This window comes from Pan paniscus, chromosome 8, assembly GCF_029289425.2.
Source record: "Pan paniscus chromosome 8, NHGRI_mPanPan1-v2.0_pri, whole genome shotgun sequence".
Classification (NCBI taxonomy): domain Eukaryota; kingdom Metazoa; phylum Chordata; class Mammalia; order Primates; family Hominidae; genus Pan; species Pan paniscus.
In genome coordinates, this window is record NC_073257.2 from 127,411,481 (window position 1) to 127,427,710 (window position 16,230).

The 16,230-nt window shown below is 35.6% G+C and overlaps 1 protein-coding gene across 4 annotated transcripts in view; it reads left to right on the forward strand.

The window, feature by feature from the left end:
- The window catches only part of ATRNL1 (attractin like 1), an 857,023-nt gene that overhangs the window by 443,705 nt on the left and 397,088 nt on the right, over window positions 1–16,230 (forward strand). For all 4 annotated transcript variants that reach the window (XR_008619833.3, XM_034931565.3, XM_008950947.5 and 1 more), the window contains one exon: window positions 14,023–14,101. Coding sequence is in view for 3 of the 4 variants with exons in the window: in XM_034931565.3 (XP_034787456.1) it covers window positions 14,023–14,101 (79 nt within the window). In the remaining variant the exon portion in view is untranslated. The remainder of the gene's footprint in view (window positions 1–14,022; window positions 14,102–16,230) is intronic.

Here is a 16,230-nt window from a genome sequence, read left to right on the forward strand (position 1 = left end):
CTTCTGCATTCTTCACGTAGTTCTCGAGCCTTGGTTTTCAGCTCCATCAGCTCCTTTAAGCATTTCTCTGTATTGGTTATTCTAGTTATACATTAGTCTAAATTTTTTTCAAAGTTTTCAGCTTCTTTGCTTTTGGTTTGAATTTCCTCCTGTAGCTCGGAGCAGTTTGATCGTCTGAAGCCTTCTTCTCTCAACTCGTCAGAATCATTATCCGTCCAGCTTTGTTCCGTTGCTGGTGAGGAACTGCGTTCCTTTGGAGGAGGAGAGGTGCTCTCCTTTTTAGAGTTTCCAGTTTTTCTGCTCTGTTTTTTCCGCATCTTTGTGGTTTTATCTACTTTTGGTCTTTGATGATGGTGATGTACAGATGGGTTTTTGGTGTGGATGTCCTTTCTGTTTGTTAGTTTTCCTTCTAACAGACAGGACCCTCAGCTGCAGGTCTGTTGGAGTTTGCTAGAGTTCCACTCCAGACCCTGTTTGCCTGGGTATCAGCAGTGGTATCTGCAGAACAGTGGATTTTCATGAACCACAAATGCTGCTGTCTGATCGTTCCTCTGGAAGTTTTGTCTCAGAGGAGTACCTGGCCGTGTGAGGTGTCAGTCTGCCCCTACTGGGGGGTGCCTCCCAGTTAGGCTGCTCGGGGGTCAGGGGTCAAGGACCCACTTGAGGAGGCAGTCTGCCTGTTCTCAGATCTCCAGCTGTGTGCTGGGAGAACCACTGCTCTCTTCAAAGCTGTCAGACAGGTACATTTAAGTCTGCAGAGGTTACTGCTGTCTTTTTGTTTGTCTGTGCCCTGCCCCCAGAGGTGGAGCCTACAGAGGCAGGCAGGCCTCCTTGAGCTGTGGTGGGCACCACCAAGTTTGAGCTTCCCAGCTTCTTTGTTTACCTAAGCAAGCCTGGGCAATGGCGGGCGCCCCTCCCCCATCCTCGCTGCCGCCTTGCAGTTTGATCTCAGATTGCTGTGCTAGCAATCAGTGAGACTCCGTGGGCGTAGGACCCTCCGAGCCATGTGTGGGATATAATCTCCTGGTGCGCCGTTTTTTAAGCCCGTCGGAAAAGAGCAGTATTGGGGTGGGCTTGACCCGATTTTCCAGGTGCCATCTGTCACCCCTTTCTTTGACTAGGAAAGGGAATTCCCTGACCCCTTGCGCTTCCCCAGTGAGGCAATGTCTCGCCTTGCTTCGGCTCTCGCACTGTGCGCTGCACCCACTGTCCTGCGCCCATTGTCTGGCACTCCCTAGTGAGATGAACCCGGTACCTCAGATGGAAATGCAGAAATCACCCGTCTTCTGCGTCGCTCATGCTGGGAGCTGCAGACTGGAGCTGTTCCTATTCAGCCATCTTGGCTCTTCCCAAAAATAAGACATTTAATCATGTTGTACATAAACATATTTTGAAAGAGAAAAAAGAAGAAAATGTAACTCCCTGAAGAGAAAAGGTGAACCTAATTTAGTCACAGGATCTCTACATCAAAGTGATATAATCCTAGGATATTTGCCAAAAAGTTTTTTAAAAAATGTGTAAGGACACTGTGAAGAATTGCAAATACAAAAAAGTCTCTGTTTAAAAAAATGAGATTATGATGATAGATATGTTAATGGAAATGAGACCTGAAGATATGGATTTTGCTAAGTAGAAACAATAAATGATTTCTTACTGTACTGGAAGTTCACTTAGGAATTTTCTCCATGGTTTTGTTGTGGAATACAGTAGATACTTAGGACCTAACTGTTCTTGTAAACCAAAATATTTAATGCGGTGGGAGTAAACTAGTGATGGTACGTTTTCTTGCAACTTAGTTAAACCAGTGCTCCCCATCTAGTTTACAAAGCTGAGGTTTAGCGTACTAGACACTGAAATAGACTTCTCCAAGAGTCATATCAGTAACTTCACACTTTGACTTAAATATTGCTTTACACCTCAAACTTAACATGCTTTAAATTGAATTTACTGTACTGGCAAACAGTCTCTTTTTTTCCAGTTTTCTGTAGCTCAGTTATAGGTATCACTATTTAACTCACTTGAATACTTGGGACTCATTTAAATCCTCTTTCTTTAATGCCCTATATGAACATCAGTTCTAACTTCTTTCTGTCAATATATTGTATGTAAATTAGCCAAAGTGGTTATTTTAAACATAAATTATTAACTCCACTGTTTAAAATCTTCCTTTTACATTTATAATTCAAAGTATGAGTATTCTCATACTTAAAGTATACCAGTCACTTTTTCATTGTTAGAGGGGGCAGTGGTTAATTACTTGCTTTTTTTTCCAGCATTTTTTGTGCTTATTGTTTGTTTGTTTGTTTGTTTTTTACTTCTGTTGGAAGCATTTTAAAATTTCTGTACAGTAAAATTCCTTTTGCGGGGAGTACAGTTGTGTGAGTTTTAACACATGCATCATTTATTATAATTACCACCTCTCCCAGGATACAGAACAATGCCAAAGCCCCAGTGAATACCTCATAGAGCCTTCTTTGCAGTCAGACTTTCTCCCCACCCATACATGCTGGCAACCATTGACCTGATCTCTGTTCTCACAGTTTTGCCTTTTCCAGAATGTCATTCAAATGGCTTCTTTCCCTTAGTCTACTGCATTTAAGATTCATCCAAGGTGCTTTTTTGTATCAATAGTCCATTTCATTTCATTGCTAAGTAGTATTTCATTATATGGATATATCACACTTTGTTTATCCATTCACCCATTGAGAGGTATGGATTGTTACAGTTTTTGGTGCTTATAAATAATGCTGCTGTGATCAACATACATACAAGTTTTACACAAACATAAGTTTTCATTTCTCTAGCATAAATACCAGAAAGTAGGGTTGCTGGGTCATAGGGTGGATGTATATTCATCCTTATAATAACTGCCACTGTTTTTCAGAGTGACTGTACAATTTTGTGCTGCGACCAGCAAAGCTCAGGGTTCCAGTTGTTGCACATTCTTACCAGTGCTTGGTCCTGTCAACATTTTTTATTTTAGCCATTCTGATAAATGTGTAGTGGTATCTTGTGGTAATTTTAACTTGCATTTCCTTAATGGCTAATGACGTTGAGTATCTTTTCATGTGCTTATTAGTTACACTTTCATTTTCTTTGGTGAAGTATTTTTCAAATCTTTTGCCTATTTTTAATTGCTTTTTAGTTTAGCTCTTTATTTTTGAATATTGAATGTTTTTTGTATATTCTGGATACAACTCTTTTGCCAGATGTGATTTGCAAATATTTTCCCTCAGTCTTTGAATTGTCTTTTCATTCTCTTAACAGTATCTTTTATGGAGTGAAAAGTTTTAGTTTTTATAAAATTCAATTTAATGCATTTTTTTAAAAACTTGATTATGCTTTTGATGTCATATCCAAGGACTCTCCCTAACTCAAGTTAACATAGATTTCTTTCTAGCAGTTTTATACAGTCAATGCACTACATAACATTTTGGTCTATGACAGACCACATATATGATGGTACTTATAAGATTATATTGCTATATGTTTACTGTACCTTTTCTATGTTTAGATACACAAAAACCATTGTGTTATAATTACCTACAGTATTCAATACAGTAACATGCTATATAGGTTTGTACCCTAGTAACAATAGGCTATACCAATCGCTTTCATGTGTAGTAGGGTATACCATCAGTGTTTGTTTAAGCACCCTCTGTGATGTTTGCACAGGGATGAAATTTGTCTAATGATGCATTTCTTAGAACATATCCCCATTAGTAAGTGACACGACTGTATTTTTACATTGTACCTTTAGATCTGTGATCCATTTCAGTTATTTTTTATGTTGAGGTGTAATTCAATGCTGATTATTTCACATGTGGATATCCTGTTGTTACACCATGATTTGTTATAAAGACTAGCCTTTCCATTTTGAAATGCTTTTGCAACTTTGTCAAACATTCACCATAGGGTTCCAGTTCCAGGTAAGATTGTGTAAACACACATCTCTTTTTCTCTAAGTGAACTCAACCATGAAACCTGGACAAAATTCATGGGCAGCTATTTGGTATATGATATCAGCAGGCAGAGCAGAGAAGCACACCAGAATTCAAAGTACTGGTGAACCATCTAGAAGTTTGCCATTTTTCCCCTTTAGTGCCCCCTGACCTGAAGTCAATGCAATTTGAAACTTGGAAGTAACTACTATAGTTTGGACAGGGTAAAGTCCTCTAGTTCTGGCCCATGATGTGGAAAAGGGAACTCTTAAGCTCAGAGAGAATGAGGGAGACCTCCCTCCCATTTTTTCTCTTTTTCCTGAATTCACTCACCCATACCCCAGGCAGTCTGAAGCAGGAACATGGGCAGCAGCAAAATGGCTCACAGCGGGAAGCTGTAAGAACCACAATCCCAAGGGAAGGGAATATTCCTCTAATCATAGTGGAGCTCTGGCTACAGAGAGCCAAGATAAACCCTGTCGATTTCCTTCTTGTCTGTCCTCCCAGCTCAAAACATGGTACAATAGGAAAAGTGTGTAGTTTCTGACCACATGATGGAAAAGTAGAGCCCACAAATCCAGAAAGGACCTAGGAGATAATGGAGATAGAAAAGCCTTCCCATCAAATGTTATGGGGTGGGGGGAGGGGGAGGGCTAGCATTAGGAGATATGCCTAATGTAAATGATGAGTTAATGAGTGCAGCACACCAACATGGCACACGTATACATATGTAACAAACCTGCACATTGTGCACATTTACCCTAGAACTTAAAGTATAATAATAATAAATAAATAAATAAATAAATAAATAAATAAAGTGCTTTATAAACTTCTGGGATCTCCCCTGAGCTGCCTGTGTGCTGATCTGATCCTAATTAACATTATCATACGAAATAATTGGAGAAATGAGCTCATAGGTAGAACTCTGCTTTGGGCCCAGACTGAACAGTGGGTAGCCCTCCCATTGCACAGACTCAAGAAGCACTTCAAAAGCTTTGGATGCATTGTGACCATAGCCTCCAGATGGATAAAACAAAATATCTCTCTAGAGAATATCAACATTATCTATAAATAATACCTCAATCCCTTTGTAAAGTCAAGGTAGCACAAGAGAGATGGATTAAAGGGTACAGTGGAGGCCGGGCATGGTGGCTCACACCTGTAATCCCAGCACTTTGGGAGGCTAAGGCAGGTGGATCACGAGGTCAGGAGTTCAAGACCAGCCTGGCCAAAATAGTGAAACCCCGTCTCTACTAAAAATACAAAAATTAGTCAGGAGTGGTAGCACGCGCCTATAATCCTAGCTACTTGGGAGGCTGAGGCAGAATTGCTTGAACCCAGGAGGCAGAGGTTGCAGTGAACTAAGATCATGCCATTGCACTCCAGCCTGGGCAACAAGAGCAAAACTCCATCTAAAAAAAAAAAGGGGGGGGGAACAGGGCTCTAATGGAAGTAGTCATTCTTAAGTTTAATTACCAAGTCAAGGACTATCTCTCAATGTTTAGTGCTTTAAGAAAACTTTGATCAGGTACTAGATCTATTACCTATGCATATGAGAAAGGTGACATTTGATCCCTGCTTCGAATATAAAATAAATTCTAGGAGGAAAGGTAAAAACAATGAAACATCTAGAAGGTAATGTAGGAATTATTCTTCCTAACATTAGAATATAGAATGGATTCTTAAACAGGACACATAAAATACTATAACAAAATTAGACTACAAAAAACCTAACACTTTTTCTTATCAAAAGACACCATTAACATTATGACGAGTCAAGTCACACAGTAGTACGAAATATTTGCAAACTGTATAAAAGCCAAAGGCCTTATATTCACACTATGTAACTCATATAAATCAATTAAGAATAGTCTGAAAACTCCTTTCTCCAAAAATGACAAGAGACTGACATACACTTCACAAAAGAAGACATCCAAGTGTCCAACAAAATATGCAAGAGTGCTCAACTTCATTTTTATCTGGGAATTCAAATTAAAACCACAATGTAATACCATTATATACCTTCTACAGTGGATAAAAAGAAAAAGACAAATAATACCAAATGTTGGAGAGGATTCAGAACTATTAATACTTTTAGTACACTAGAAATTGATGTAATGGCTTTGAAAACAAGTTGACATTATATTCTAAAGTTGAATTTACATATACTCCATGGCCCAACAATTCCATGTCATCAAAGTCATGTGTACCATATTTATAGAAGCATGTTTTACATGCCCCAAACTGGGAATAATCAAAATACCCAAAAATAATAGAATAGAAAAATATACTCATATAATGTGGAGCAATGGGAAAATAAAACGATTGCCAAAGGATCAAAATAGGTAACATGAACATAGTGTTGAATGATAGAGACAGAAACAAAAAAAAATACTATAGTGTTATATTTGTAAAAAATTTAGCAATAGACAAGACTGAAGTATGGCATTAAAAATAAATGTGATAGTTCCTTTTGAGAAGGAGAGAATGAATTAAGTTCTGTTTCTTCAAGCTGGTGGTTTCAAGGGTATATTGTCTTTGTGATAATTTATTGAGCTATATACTTAGGGTTTCTCTATTGTGTTACACATTAATGATTTAGGAAAGGTTTTCAAAATAATTAAAATTTTCGTCCTAACTATATGGTTTTAAAAGATGTGCTTCAAAAAACATTTAATGTAGGAAGAAACACTGTATACATTGTCCTTTGTCACTTTTTGTTGCAATTTTGGAAGAATAAGGTATTATCCAAGTAGGCTACTTGTAATAGGACTTACCCAGGAAGATTTTCCTTATTAGATATTAGTCTTTCTAATATGCCATCAGATGAGGCTTGAGACTACTCCATTTTCTGTAGAGTTTTAGGAAAAAATTTAAGAGTGACTAAAGATGCTCTGTAGCCTCAAAATCTGTTACAGAACCGTGGCAGGGAGGTTAATTTAGGTACTGTTCTATAAATTTTTCATAAATGATATCTAGTAGATTTTATTATTTCCCAGCCTTCATTTAACTCCCTCCACGTGGCTGTGTAGCAAACCATCCAATTTAAATGGGATTTGTCTCTCACTAGCTTCATGATTGTGCCAATGCCATTTATTGCATCATCAATGTTTGGTAAGGAGTGGGCATGTATAATAGTGTATTATACAAGCCTTGTAACTGCTGCGTTCATTTTTGTTCCTAAGAATTAAACAAGCCTGAAAATAAAGTTGGTGCGTAGTGTTATGCATAGTCCAGAGAATCATAAGAAAATGTAGCTAGGACCCTGATCAGACCAAACCTGGAACTTTTCTTCCTTTGGACTTTGGGAAGTGTCTTAGTCTGCTTGGGCTGCCATAACAAAATAACACAGACTAAGTGGGTTAAACAATAGAAATGTATTATCTCCCAGTTCCAGAGGGTAGACAGTTCAAGATCAGGGTACCAGTTGTTGGTTTCTGGTAAAACCTGTCTTCCTGGCTCTGCAAATGGCTGCCTTCACACTGTGTACTCACATGGCCTTTCCTCCATGCATGCAGGAAGAGAGGGAGAGTATGCAAGTTCTTTGGTGTCTCTCCTTTAAGGACATTAATTATATCAGATCAGAATCCCATGTTTATTAACTTCATTTAAACCTAATTATGTCCTAAAGGCCCTGTCTCCAAATACAGCCACACTGGGGGTTAGGGCTTTAACATATGAATTTGAGAACACAATTCAATTCATACCAGAGAGTGTAAACTTCATGTAGATCTCTTCTTTATACCAGTTTTAGTTAGGTTTTCTGTTACTTGCATTTGAAATAATCTTAACTAATAGTGCTCCTAAGGTACGGTAACTCTTGCTTAACAACCCTCAGAAGTTTGACCAATTTATTCTATGAGTGTGTTATTTACCACATTCAGCCACTGGGCTTTTGATTTTTCATCTTTTTCAAACTGATGACTTGAACATATAAGCAATTTTTTCTTTTTAATATTCATATTTTTATTGCATTTTAAGTTAGAAGTGTATTCTGTTAATATGTTAGTTTGTAAGAAAAAATCCTTTAAATGTCATGAAGGTATAAAATTGAAAGATATTTTGTGGAATAACAGTTATTAGGAGGTAAATTTCTTCATTTCAACACAATTTCCCAGTTTCTAACATTTTTCAGTGACATATAATAATATGCCCAAACCATCTTTTAAAATATGTACTTAAGACTTGACATTTATGATCAGTTAACCTCAAATTGCTATAAAATAGCGACAATATTATCTCTTTTTACAATTGGCCAACTAGATTACCACCAGTGGGTATTTATTTGTCACTAGCAACCTGCATTACAATGTAACCTTATAGCACACTATGTTACTTATATTGAATTCTTTTAATTTTCCCTAAATGAGATTACCTAATAAGTTCCATTTTTTTACATTAAGAATCCTTTCAAAATGACCATTTTATGAATAATAAAATCAAATTATCGAAATATCTCTCCCTAAGTTTTTATGCTTCCCTTTTTTATTCCTGTAGCTGATGTACTTGCTTTTTAATGTTTGTTTTCTTTCTTTCTTTCTTTGTTCTTTTTACTACCTATTTCCTTTGGGTGGATTGTACTGAGGGGTGTTGAACCTTTCAGATCTTTTGATATTATTATCGTACAGCATACTTTTTTTTGAAAAAGAAAGCCCAATTATTCCCCCATCAATATCTATATCATGGAGCATAAAAGCTTTTGCATAATGTGATAGGAAAAGAAGACCTGAAGGAAAGCAGTAGATACTTATTTTTCTCTGACAAATTTGCCACAATACCAAATTAAAACATACTAATGTTCAATGATACCCATTAAACCCTTTGATTTAAGAGATAGAGAAAAGCTAACTAGAATACACAAACCTACAAATATGTCACTTAACATAATAAAAGTTTACAATGCTTCTGTGTCACATCAAGTCCAGTGGGCAAAAAAGGAGCCAGTGGAAGGTGTAGTAGGCTGTTCTTGCAATGCTATAAAAAATATCTGAGTCTGGATAAATTATAAAGAAAAGAGGTTTAATTGGCTCACGGTTCTGCAGGCTTTACAGGAAGGATGGTGCTGGCATCTGCTCAACTTCTAGAGCAGCCTCAGGAAGTTTACAATCATGGTAGAAGGTGAAGGAGGGGCAGGCTTGTCACATGGCGAAAGCAGGAACAAGCAAGAGAGTTAGGGAAGGAGAAGTGCCACACATTTTTAAATGGCCAGATCTTAGGAGAACTCACTCACTTTGTGAAGTCAGCATCAAGCCACGAAGGATCTTTTCCCCTGACCCGAATACCAGGCCCCACCTCCAACACTGGGATTACAATTCAACCTGAGATTTGAGTCGGGACAAATATCCAAACTATATCAGAAGGGATAGCATGGAATAAGGGACACTGCTTCACATGGTCATTTAAGAAATTCAGATGATGGAAATTCTGTCATTCTTCAGGTGTCCAAGATTGTCAATAAACACGGAGACTCTCTACTAGTCACCAAAGGAAGAATATAACTTTTTAACTATGCTGAATAAATATGACAAATATTTATTGTTTGTTTGTTTGTTTTGCTTTTTAGCAAAGCAAGTGTTCTTAAACTGTTTTTTGTTTGTATGTATATTTTTTAAGAGAACTGTCACTTTTGTTTGCAATGTAATTTATTAGAAATCAAGAACATTTATAAAGTATTACCCTATATAAGGATAATAGTGCCAAATGAGACATTCAGTATTAGAAAAAATGATGTTATTCAAATCAATTTAAAAACCAATTTAGGGAGGCTGAGGCAGGAGAATGGCGTGAACCCGGGAGGCGGAGCTTGCACTGAGCCAAGATCACGCCACTGCACTCTAGCCTGGGTGACAGAGTGAGACTCTGTCTCAAAAAAAAAAAAAAAAATCATTTATTTAGCAAAAATGTATTGACACCTACTATCTCCCAAGTAGTAACATATATTTTACTGGATTTTTGATATTTACTGCAGATTATGAGAATATTATTTTAAAAATATTTTCTTACACTGTTTATTGATTTTAGTAGCCAAGTTTCTACATCACGTTAGCTCTTTTACTGCTAACCTAATAGGAATTACCATAGAAAGCATCTGACACAAACCCTTAAAGTGTATAACTCCTTGTTTCAAGAAAGTGAGATTATGAAAATTGTATATTTTATGCTGTCCTTGTACATCATTACAAAAACGATACTCAGTTGAGTCATAAAGTTTAGATAAGAAAGAATTTAAGCTCCTCATGAGAAATTCAACTAGTATTCCCGTCTCAAACTGAATCTTTATTATGTAACTCTTAACGAAGAGGAATGTTGTGAATTATTAATCATATAAAAATACATTTTGGTATTTAAGTTGTATCTACTGAATATAAGTAACTTTTCTATATACACTATTATTTACTACGACAGATATTCTGAAAGAAACTGTTGACAGGATCTGGTATCTGGATGTAAGGGATGATATAATTGAAATGTAAATTGTTTTTAACATTTTAGCTGGAAAGTAATGGTGAAACAGAGAAGTCAGGGGAAAGGGAAGAACTTGCAGTTTAATACTTTGAACCTTAGACAGTTTACTTCAACTCTCTGTGACTTAGCTTTCTCATGTTTTAAATGAATACATGACAGTATACTTGATCTATCACCTGTAATTTTAGGAATTAAAGAGGTAATTCATGTAAAACACTCAGCATAGTGCTTGGTACGTATTACTCAATAGATGTTAGTTGCTTTTCTAATCATGAACATTATTAATGGTTCAGCTTGGACATGGTAGGTTTGAGGTGATATTAATATTTGTATCACAATTCTTAAGGGTATGATGGTCTGACTGAAATTCAGAAAAATGAACCCTCAGATCATATCTAAAGTGTCCATTCTCAGTACCATATTTTAAGAGTTACATTGGCCAGGCGCGGTGGCTCACGCCTGTAATCCCAGCACTTTGGGAGGCTGGGGAGGGCAGATCATGAGGTCAGGAGATCGAGACCATCCTGGCCAACATGGTGTAACCCCGTCTCTACTAAAAATACAAAACAAATTAAGTGGGCGTGGTGGTGCACATCTGTAGTCCCAGCTACTCAGGAGGCTGAGGCAGGAGAGTTGCTTGAACCCGGGAGGCAGAGGCTGCAGTGAGGCTGAGATCACCCCACTGCACTCCAGCCTGGGCAACAGAGTGAGACTCTGTCTCAAAAAAAAAAAAAAAGTTACACTATTATTCCAGGTATAACAAGAGAAGTATAACCACTATGATAATTCAGACTAGAGAAGGGTTCCTCAACCTTGGCAATATTAGCATTCTGGGCTGGGAAAATGCTGTTGGAAGGGTGACCTATATATTGTATGATATTTAAGTGACATCCCACTAGATGCCTGTCAAGTGGTGAAACCCAAAAATGTCTCTAGATACACTGCCAGATATCGCCTGGAGAACAAAAACATTCCTGGTTGAGAAACACTGTACTTGAGGCAATCTTGCATACAAGAAAACCTGTATATTCTTTAAATATATAAAGAAGTTTTAGCATACAGCAGACTGATTTTGTTTAACCTAGAAGGCAGACACAGCACTGGTTGATAAAAGTTAGAATATTGGCCAGGTGTGGTGGCTCACGCCTATAATTTCAGCACTTTGGAAGGCCGAGGCCGGCAGATCACCTGAGGTCATGAGTTCGAGGCCAGCCTGGCCAACATGGTGAAACCCCATCTCTACTAAAAATACAAAAAAATTAGCCGAGGTGGTGGTGTGCACCTGTAATCCTAGCTACTCAGGAGGCCGAGGTGGGAGAATTGCTGAAATCTGGGAGGCAGGGGTTGCAGTGAGCCAAGATTGTGCCACTACACTTCAGCCTGGGTGACAGAGTGAGACTCCATCTAAAAAAAAAATATATATATATATATATATTTTTTTTTTTCAAAATTTGAATTAACTAGAAATAGAATGCACTAACTTGTCAGTCAGCAACTTCTCAGCTACAGTGAGTATTTAATTAGGTGCTGGATCACTATCAGAGCTGTACTGGGAATTTCCTTCCTGGGAGGGACTTGAAACTAAGAAATCTTTTATATCCCTTTCAAGGATAAGATGCTCTCATTTTGACAGGTGTAAAGATGCAGATTTGGAAATCATTTAAATTGAGGTCATAGTTGAAATCAGGAAAATAACTGAGCTTTCTCTTTGAGGGCAAGAGAAAAGAAGAGCACAATTGCATGAAGTGAATTTTAAGGAATGTTCGTAATTTAAAAGAGGGAATTTGGAATGTAACCTATATTCATTTAACCTGTATTAGGTTAGGAAGTATTAAGGAAAACAAAACAAAACAAAACAAAACGAAATGAAAGAAAGTATTCAGGAGAGAGTTTTAAAGAATGAATGATTGGTATTGTCAATTGAGAAGTTAAAGTCTGATAATAGAGAAAGCACCAGTTTATACAATTTCTAGAAAATCACGGTGACTTTCTGTTGAAAGCAAATTCTGAGAAAAGTGTCCCCTAAAATATTGAATATTACATAAAGGGTGCTATGTTAAAAATCACTTCTATGGTTGGAAAGGTTAGTATCACTGACTTTTTAAAAAATAGATTTCCTTTGATTCTGGAGGTGGGATTAGAGAATGGATATGGAAACAGAGTGATTATGGGATGGATAGTGGGCACACTTAGAGCTGCCAGCATATGGAAAGGAAAAAAGTTGGAGGCTTAAGTAGCTGGATTTGTATTTTGGTACTACGACTTACTCCGTGTGGGACTATAAGCAATTAACTTCAAAATCTCTGAGGACTGGATTCCTCTTTTCTCAAATAAGAATAGTATATACTATCTTGAAGGATTTCTAAGACTAAATCCAATCATCGATGTGACGTACTAGCACAGCATCTGGAATGTGTGCAGCACTCAATGGATAGATGTTAAAAGTGACATTGTTATCGTTGTCATTGAAGGATATTCTAAGGTCTTCTGCTTCAAATGAGGCATAGGCAAGGAGAAAAAATATATTGAAGACTTGACAAGAGTGGAAAGTGTCAAAAATTGCCACTGCTTATGAGTGACTTAAGTGATGAACACAATGATTAAGGATGAGAACCAGGTTTTTCTTGTAATGTCCAGTGACCAGTGAATTTGTAGTGTCCCAGGTCTGTTCACTTCTGGGTCTTCTTATAGCATAATCTATGACCACAGAGCAAAGAAAGGGAAAATAAACAGTGATACAGGGTTGAGATTGATTAATGAGATTCATGTAAATCTCTGTCATTTTGAGATTTGTCAGGCTTGAGTTACTTCTAACAAAGTACCCTGCATTATCATAGTTTATTGCATATAGTACCTAATATATTAGACCACATGTATGAACATTGTAACTGACTTATTTCTTAAAGTAAACATTAGCATATGCCAGGGTTTCTCAGCCTCTGTACTACTGACATTTTGTATTGCTGATCCTTTGCTGTTGGGGACAGTCTTGTGCATTGTAGAATTCTTGCAACACCCCTGCACTCGTCTCCCAGTTCTGACAAACAAAAATGTCTCCAGACATTGCCAAATGATTGCCAAAAGGGTTGGGAACCAAAGGTTATTTTGGTTATTTAATATGTTCATACATAAAGGTCATTTAATATGTTCATATATAATATGTTCAGATGTAATTTCATATGTTCATATATAAAGGTTATTTAATATGTTCATATGTAAAATAGTGATAAAAATAATATAAATGTACATGTGTGACGTTTGGATTTATAAAATTTCCATATTTTATGACTCATAATAGCAATTCTAGATAGATTTTGGTTGTGATTTCTGTTGCTTCATAAGACCAATATAATTATAAATTTACATTCCTTCTGACAGAGAAAATTCTAAATATTGACCATAATCTATAGCAAGAAATATAAATATTTTTTCTACCTGTACATTTTGGTTTTGAGAGAACATTTTAAGCATTGGAAATTTATCATATTTTTGATTGTTTACCTAGACAAAGTTGTTACTTATATATATATATGTATTTGAGTCTTTCATGTACTGTTTTTTCATTACATAGTTCAAATAAGTTTTGAGCAAAAATTATTTGTGTTTTATTTTCCAGTTGTTTCCTATCCTTATTGCTGGTGGCTGCTGTGGTATGGAAGATCAAACAGACTTGTTGGGCTTCTCGACGGAGAGAGGTATCAGTAATATTATTTAATCTTTTGTTTAAAGATTTAAGCAAATATATGAATCTCTATTGTCTGTTAATTACCATGCTCTCTTGGAATGCAGAGTTTCAAATCATTTTTAAATACTAATATTCAAAAATCACTCTAGTATTTTTTAAGCTGTAGAGCAAACTTTATCACTGTAATTTTAAGTTAGTATTTGTAAAAGCATTGGTTTGTTGCAAACAGTTTCTAAAAATGGTATTGGAATTTATAGTGAATACAATTATTATGTTTAAATAATTTTGTAATATATTTAACTTAGGTATTTAGTTATGCTATAAAGACATACTTTATTTTTCATAAGTGTCTGTTGAAATTTAAAATTCTGAGTGATAAATATTTATTTTTGGTTTTTGAAAAATATTTTATCTCCTAGAAATTTATTATAACATTCTTTTTTTGGGAATCAAGTCTTTTCCATTTTTTGATTATCTAATAATCCAACTCTGTTTAAAGAGCACATCCATTGGATAAATTTCTGTATTAGAATTAGTTATTTTTCCTCATAATCCTAAAATTGATGAAAACAATAATATTCTTACAAAATAACAACTGATTATATAAATTGTGTATATTTGTTAATCGAAAGGAACGAAGAAACAAAATCATCTGAGGAGCAAAAGTATGCATTAGATTTATTGTTCATACCTCATTTATTCAAAAAGCTAGTTTCTGTTTTTATCAGTATTCTTTTATTATAATGTATTCTATTGTATTAATCTTAATATTTTATTTGCTATTGCATTTCTCCATATATTTTTATATGGATGGTTTTTGTAACAATATAAAACAACAGTATAATTGCTTACCTTCTTTTTTCCACATAAAAAATATAATATTTAAAGACATGTAAAAATAATCCAGAGTGTTCTAAGCTATAGAATTAGTGAGTGATATGGGTTCTTCTTAGTCTATTTTTAAGTACCCATCAAAGATCAGTACTATCTATAATATATTTGCAAACTGGAGTCCCTCCCTGCCTTCAAATAAATCATTCATCTTAATACTCTCTGCCTCTCTGATTTTCTGTTTATGGCCAGTGCAACATCAGTGAGGGTTTACTTGGAATGACTGTATGTTAAAAAGTAATCCCATGGAAAAAGAGCTTATTAAATATAAATATATAACTATTAGACAGGAAGTGGAATTCTCTGCAGAGGTAAACAATCTTCTAGACATGTTAGATGATCTATTACAGTAAAATTATAGATTCAGGAAGGAAAAATCATAATTATAGGCAGGTAGTGTGAAGGCCTTCCTTCCATAATGGAATAGGGCAAGTGACAATTTATGTCCTTAATTATTAGAAGAGAAGGCTGAATCAATCAGGGAGCCTCTGTTCCCATTGCATCCTGAGGAGCACTATTTAAATATCTGATCTCTAAAATTTATAAAATGCATCTATGTGAATATAGTATTGTGAAAATATCAATTTGTAAGTAAGAAATATCTGCCATTAACTGGCAGCTGAATGTAAGTAAGTTGTCTAGTTAAATTTCCTTACTTCTTAAAAGAAGGATTTATACCCTAGAGCTAATTCTCAATTGTGGTCTAGTCTTTTGAGCCCTATAAATGTTTACATGTAGTAGCTAAAGTTTAGAAATGATATTTAATATTTGTTAAAACTAATATGAATAGTTTAGCTATAAAACTTTCATACTTCTCAAAATGACAAATTGATTTTGGCTAATATTGTATTATCTCAGTGTAGTAATGCTGTTTATTACATACTAATCAGGTGCTCTGGCAAGTTGATACTACTTTAATTTTTTAAAATATAGATATAAATTTATCTTTTGGAAGTCAAAATCTTTCAATATATGTGGTAGATGTGGAAAGGATAAAAGACAAATAGTAGAGGGGAGCTAGATTAGGATCACTTTCCAGTTTTTATCTGTATTATTAATATTACTGTGTTCTCTGGAAATTCCTTTAATATAATGCCCTTCTTTCCAAAACTCATCCAGGTAGTGCTTCTTTCTATTAAAGTGTATAATAGTGTTTGCATTTAATTTGCTACTGCTTCCGAAAAAGAAAATGTATCTTGAGGGTTTATGTTATGCTATAGCATTACATGTTAAAACATATTTTGAGGA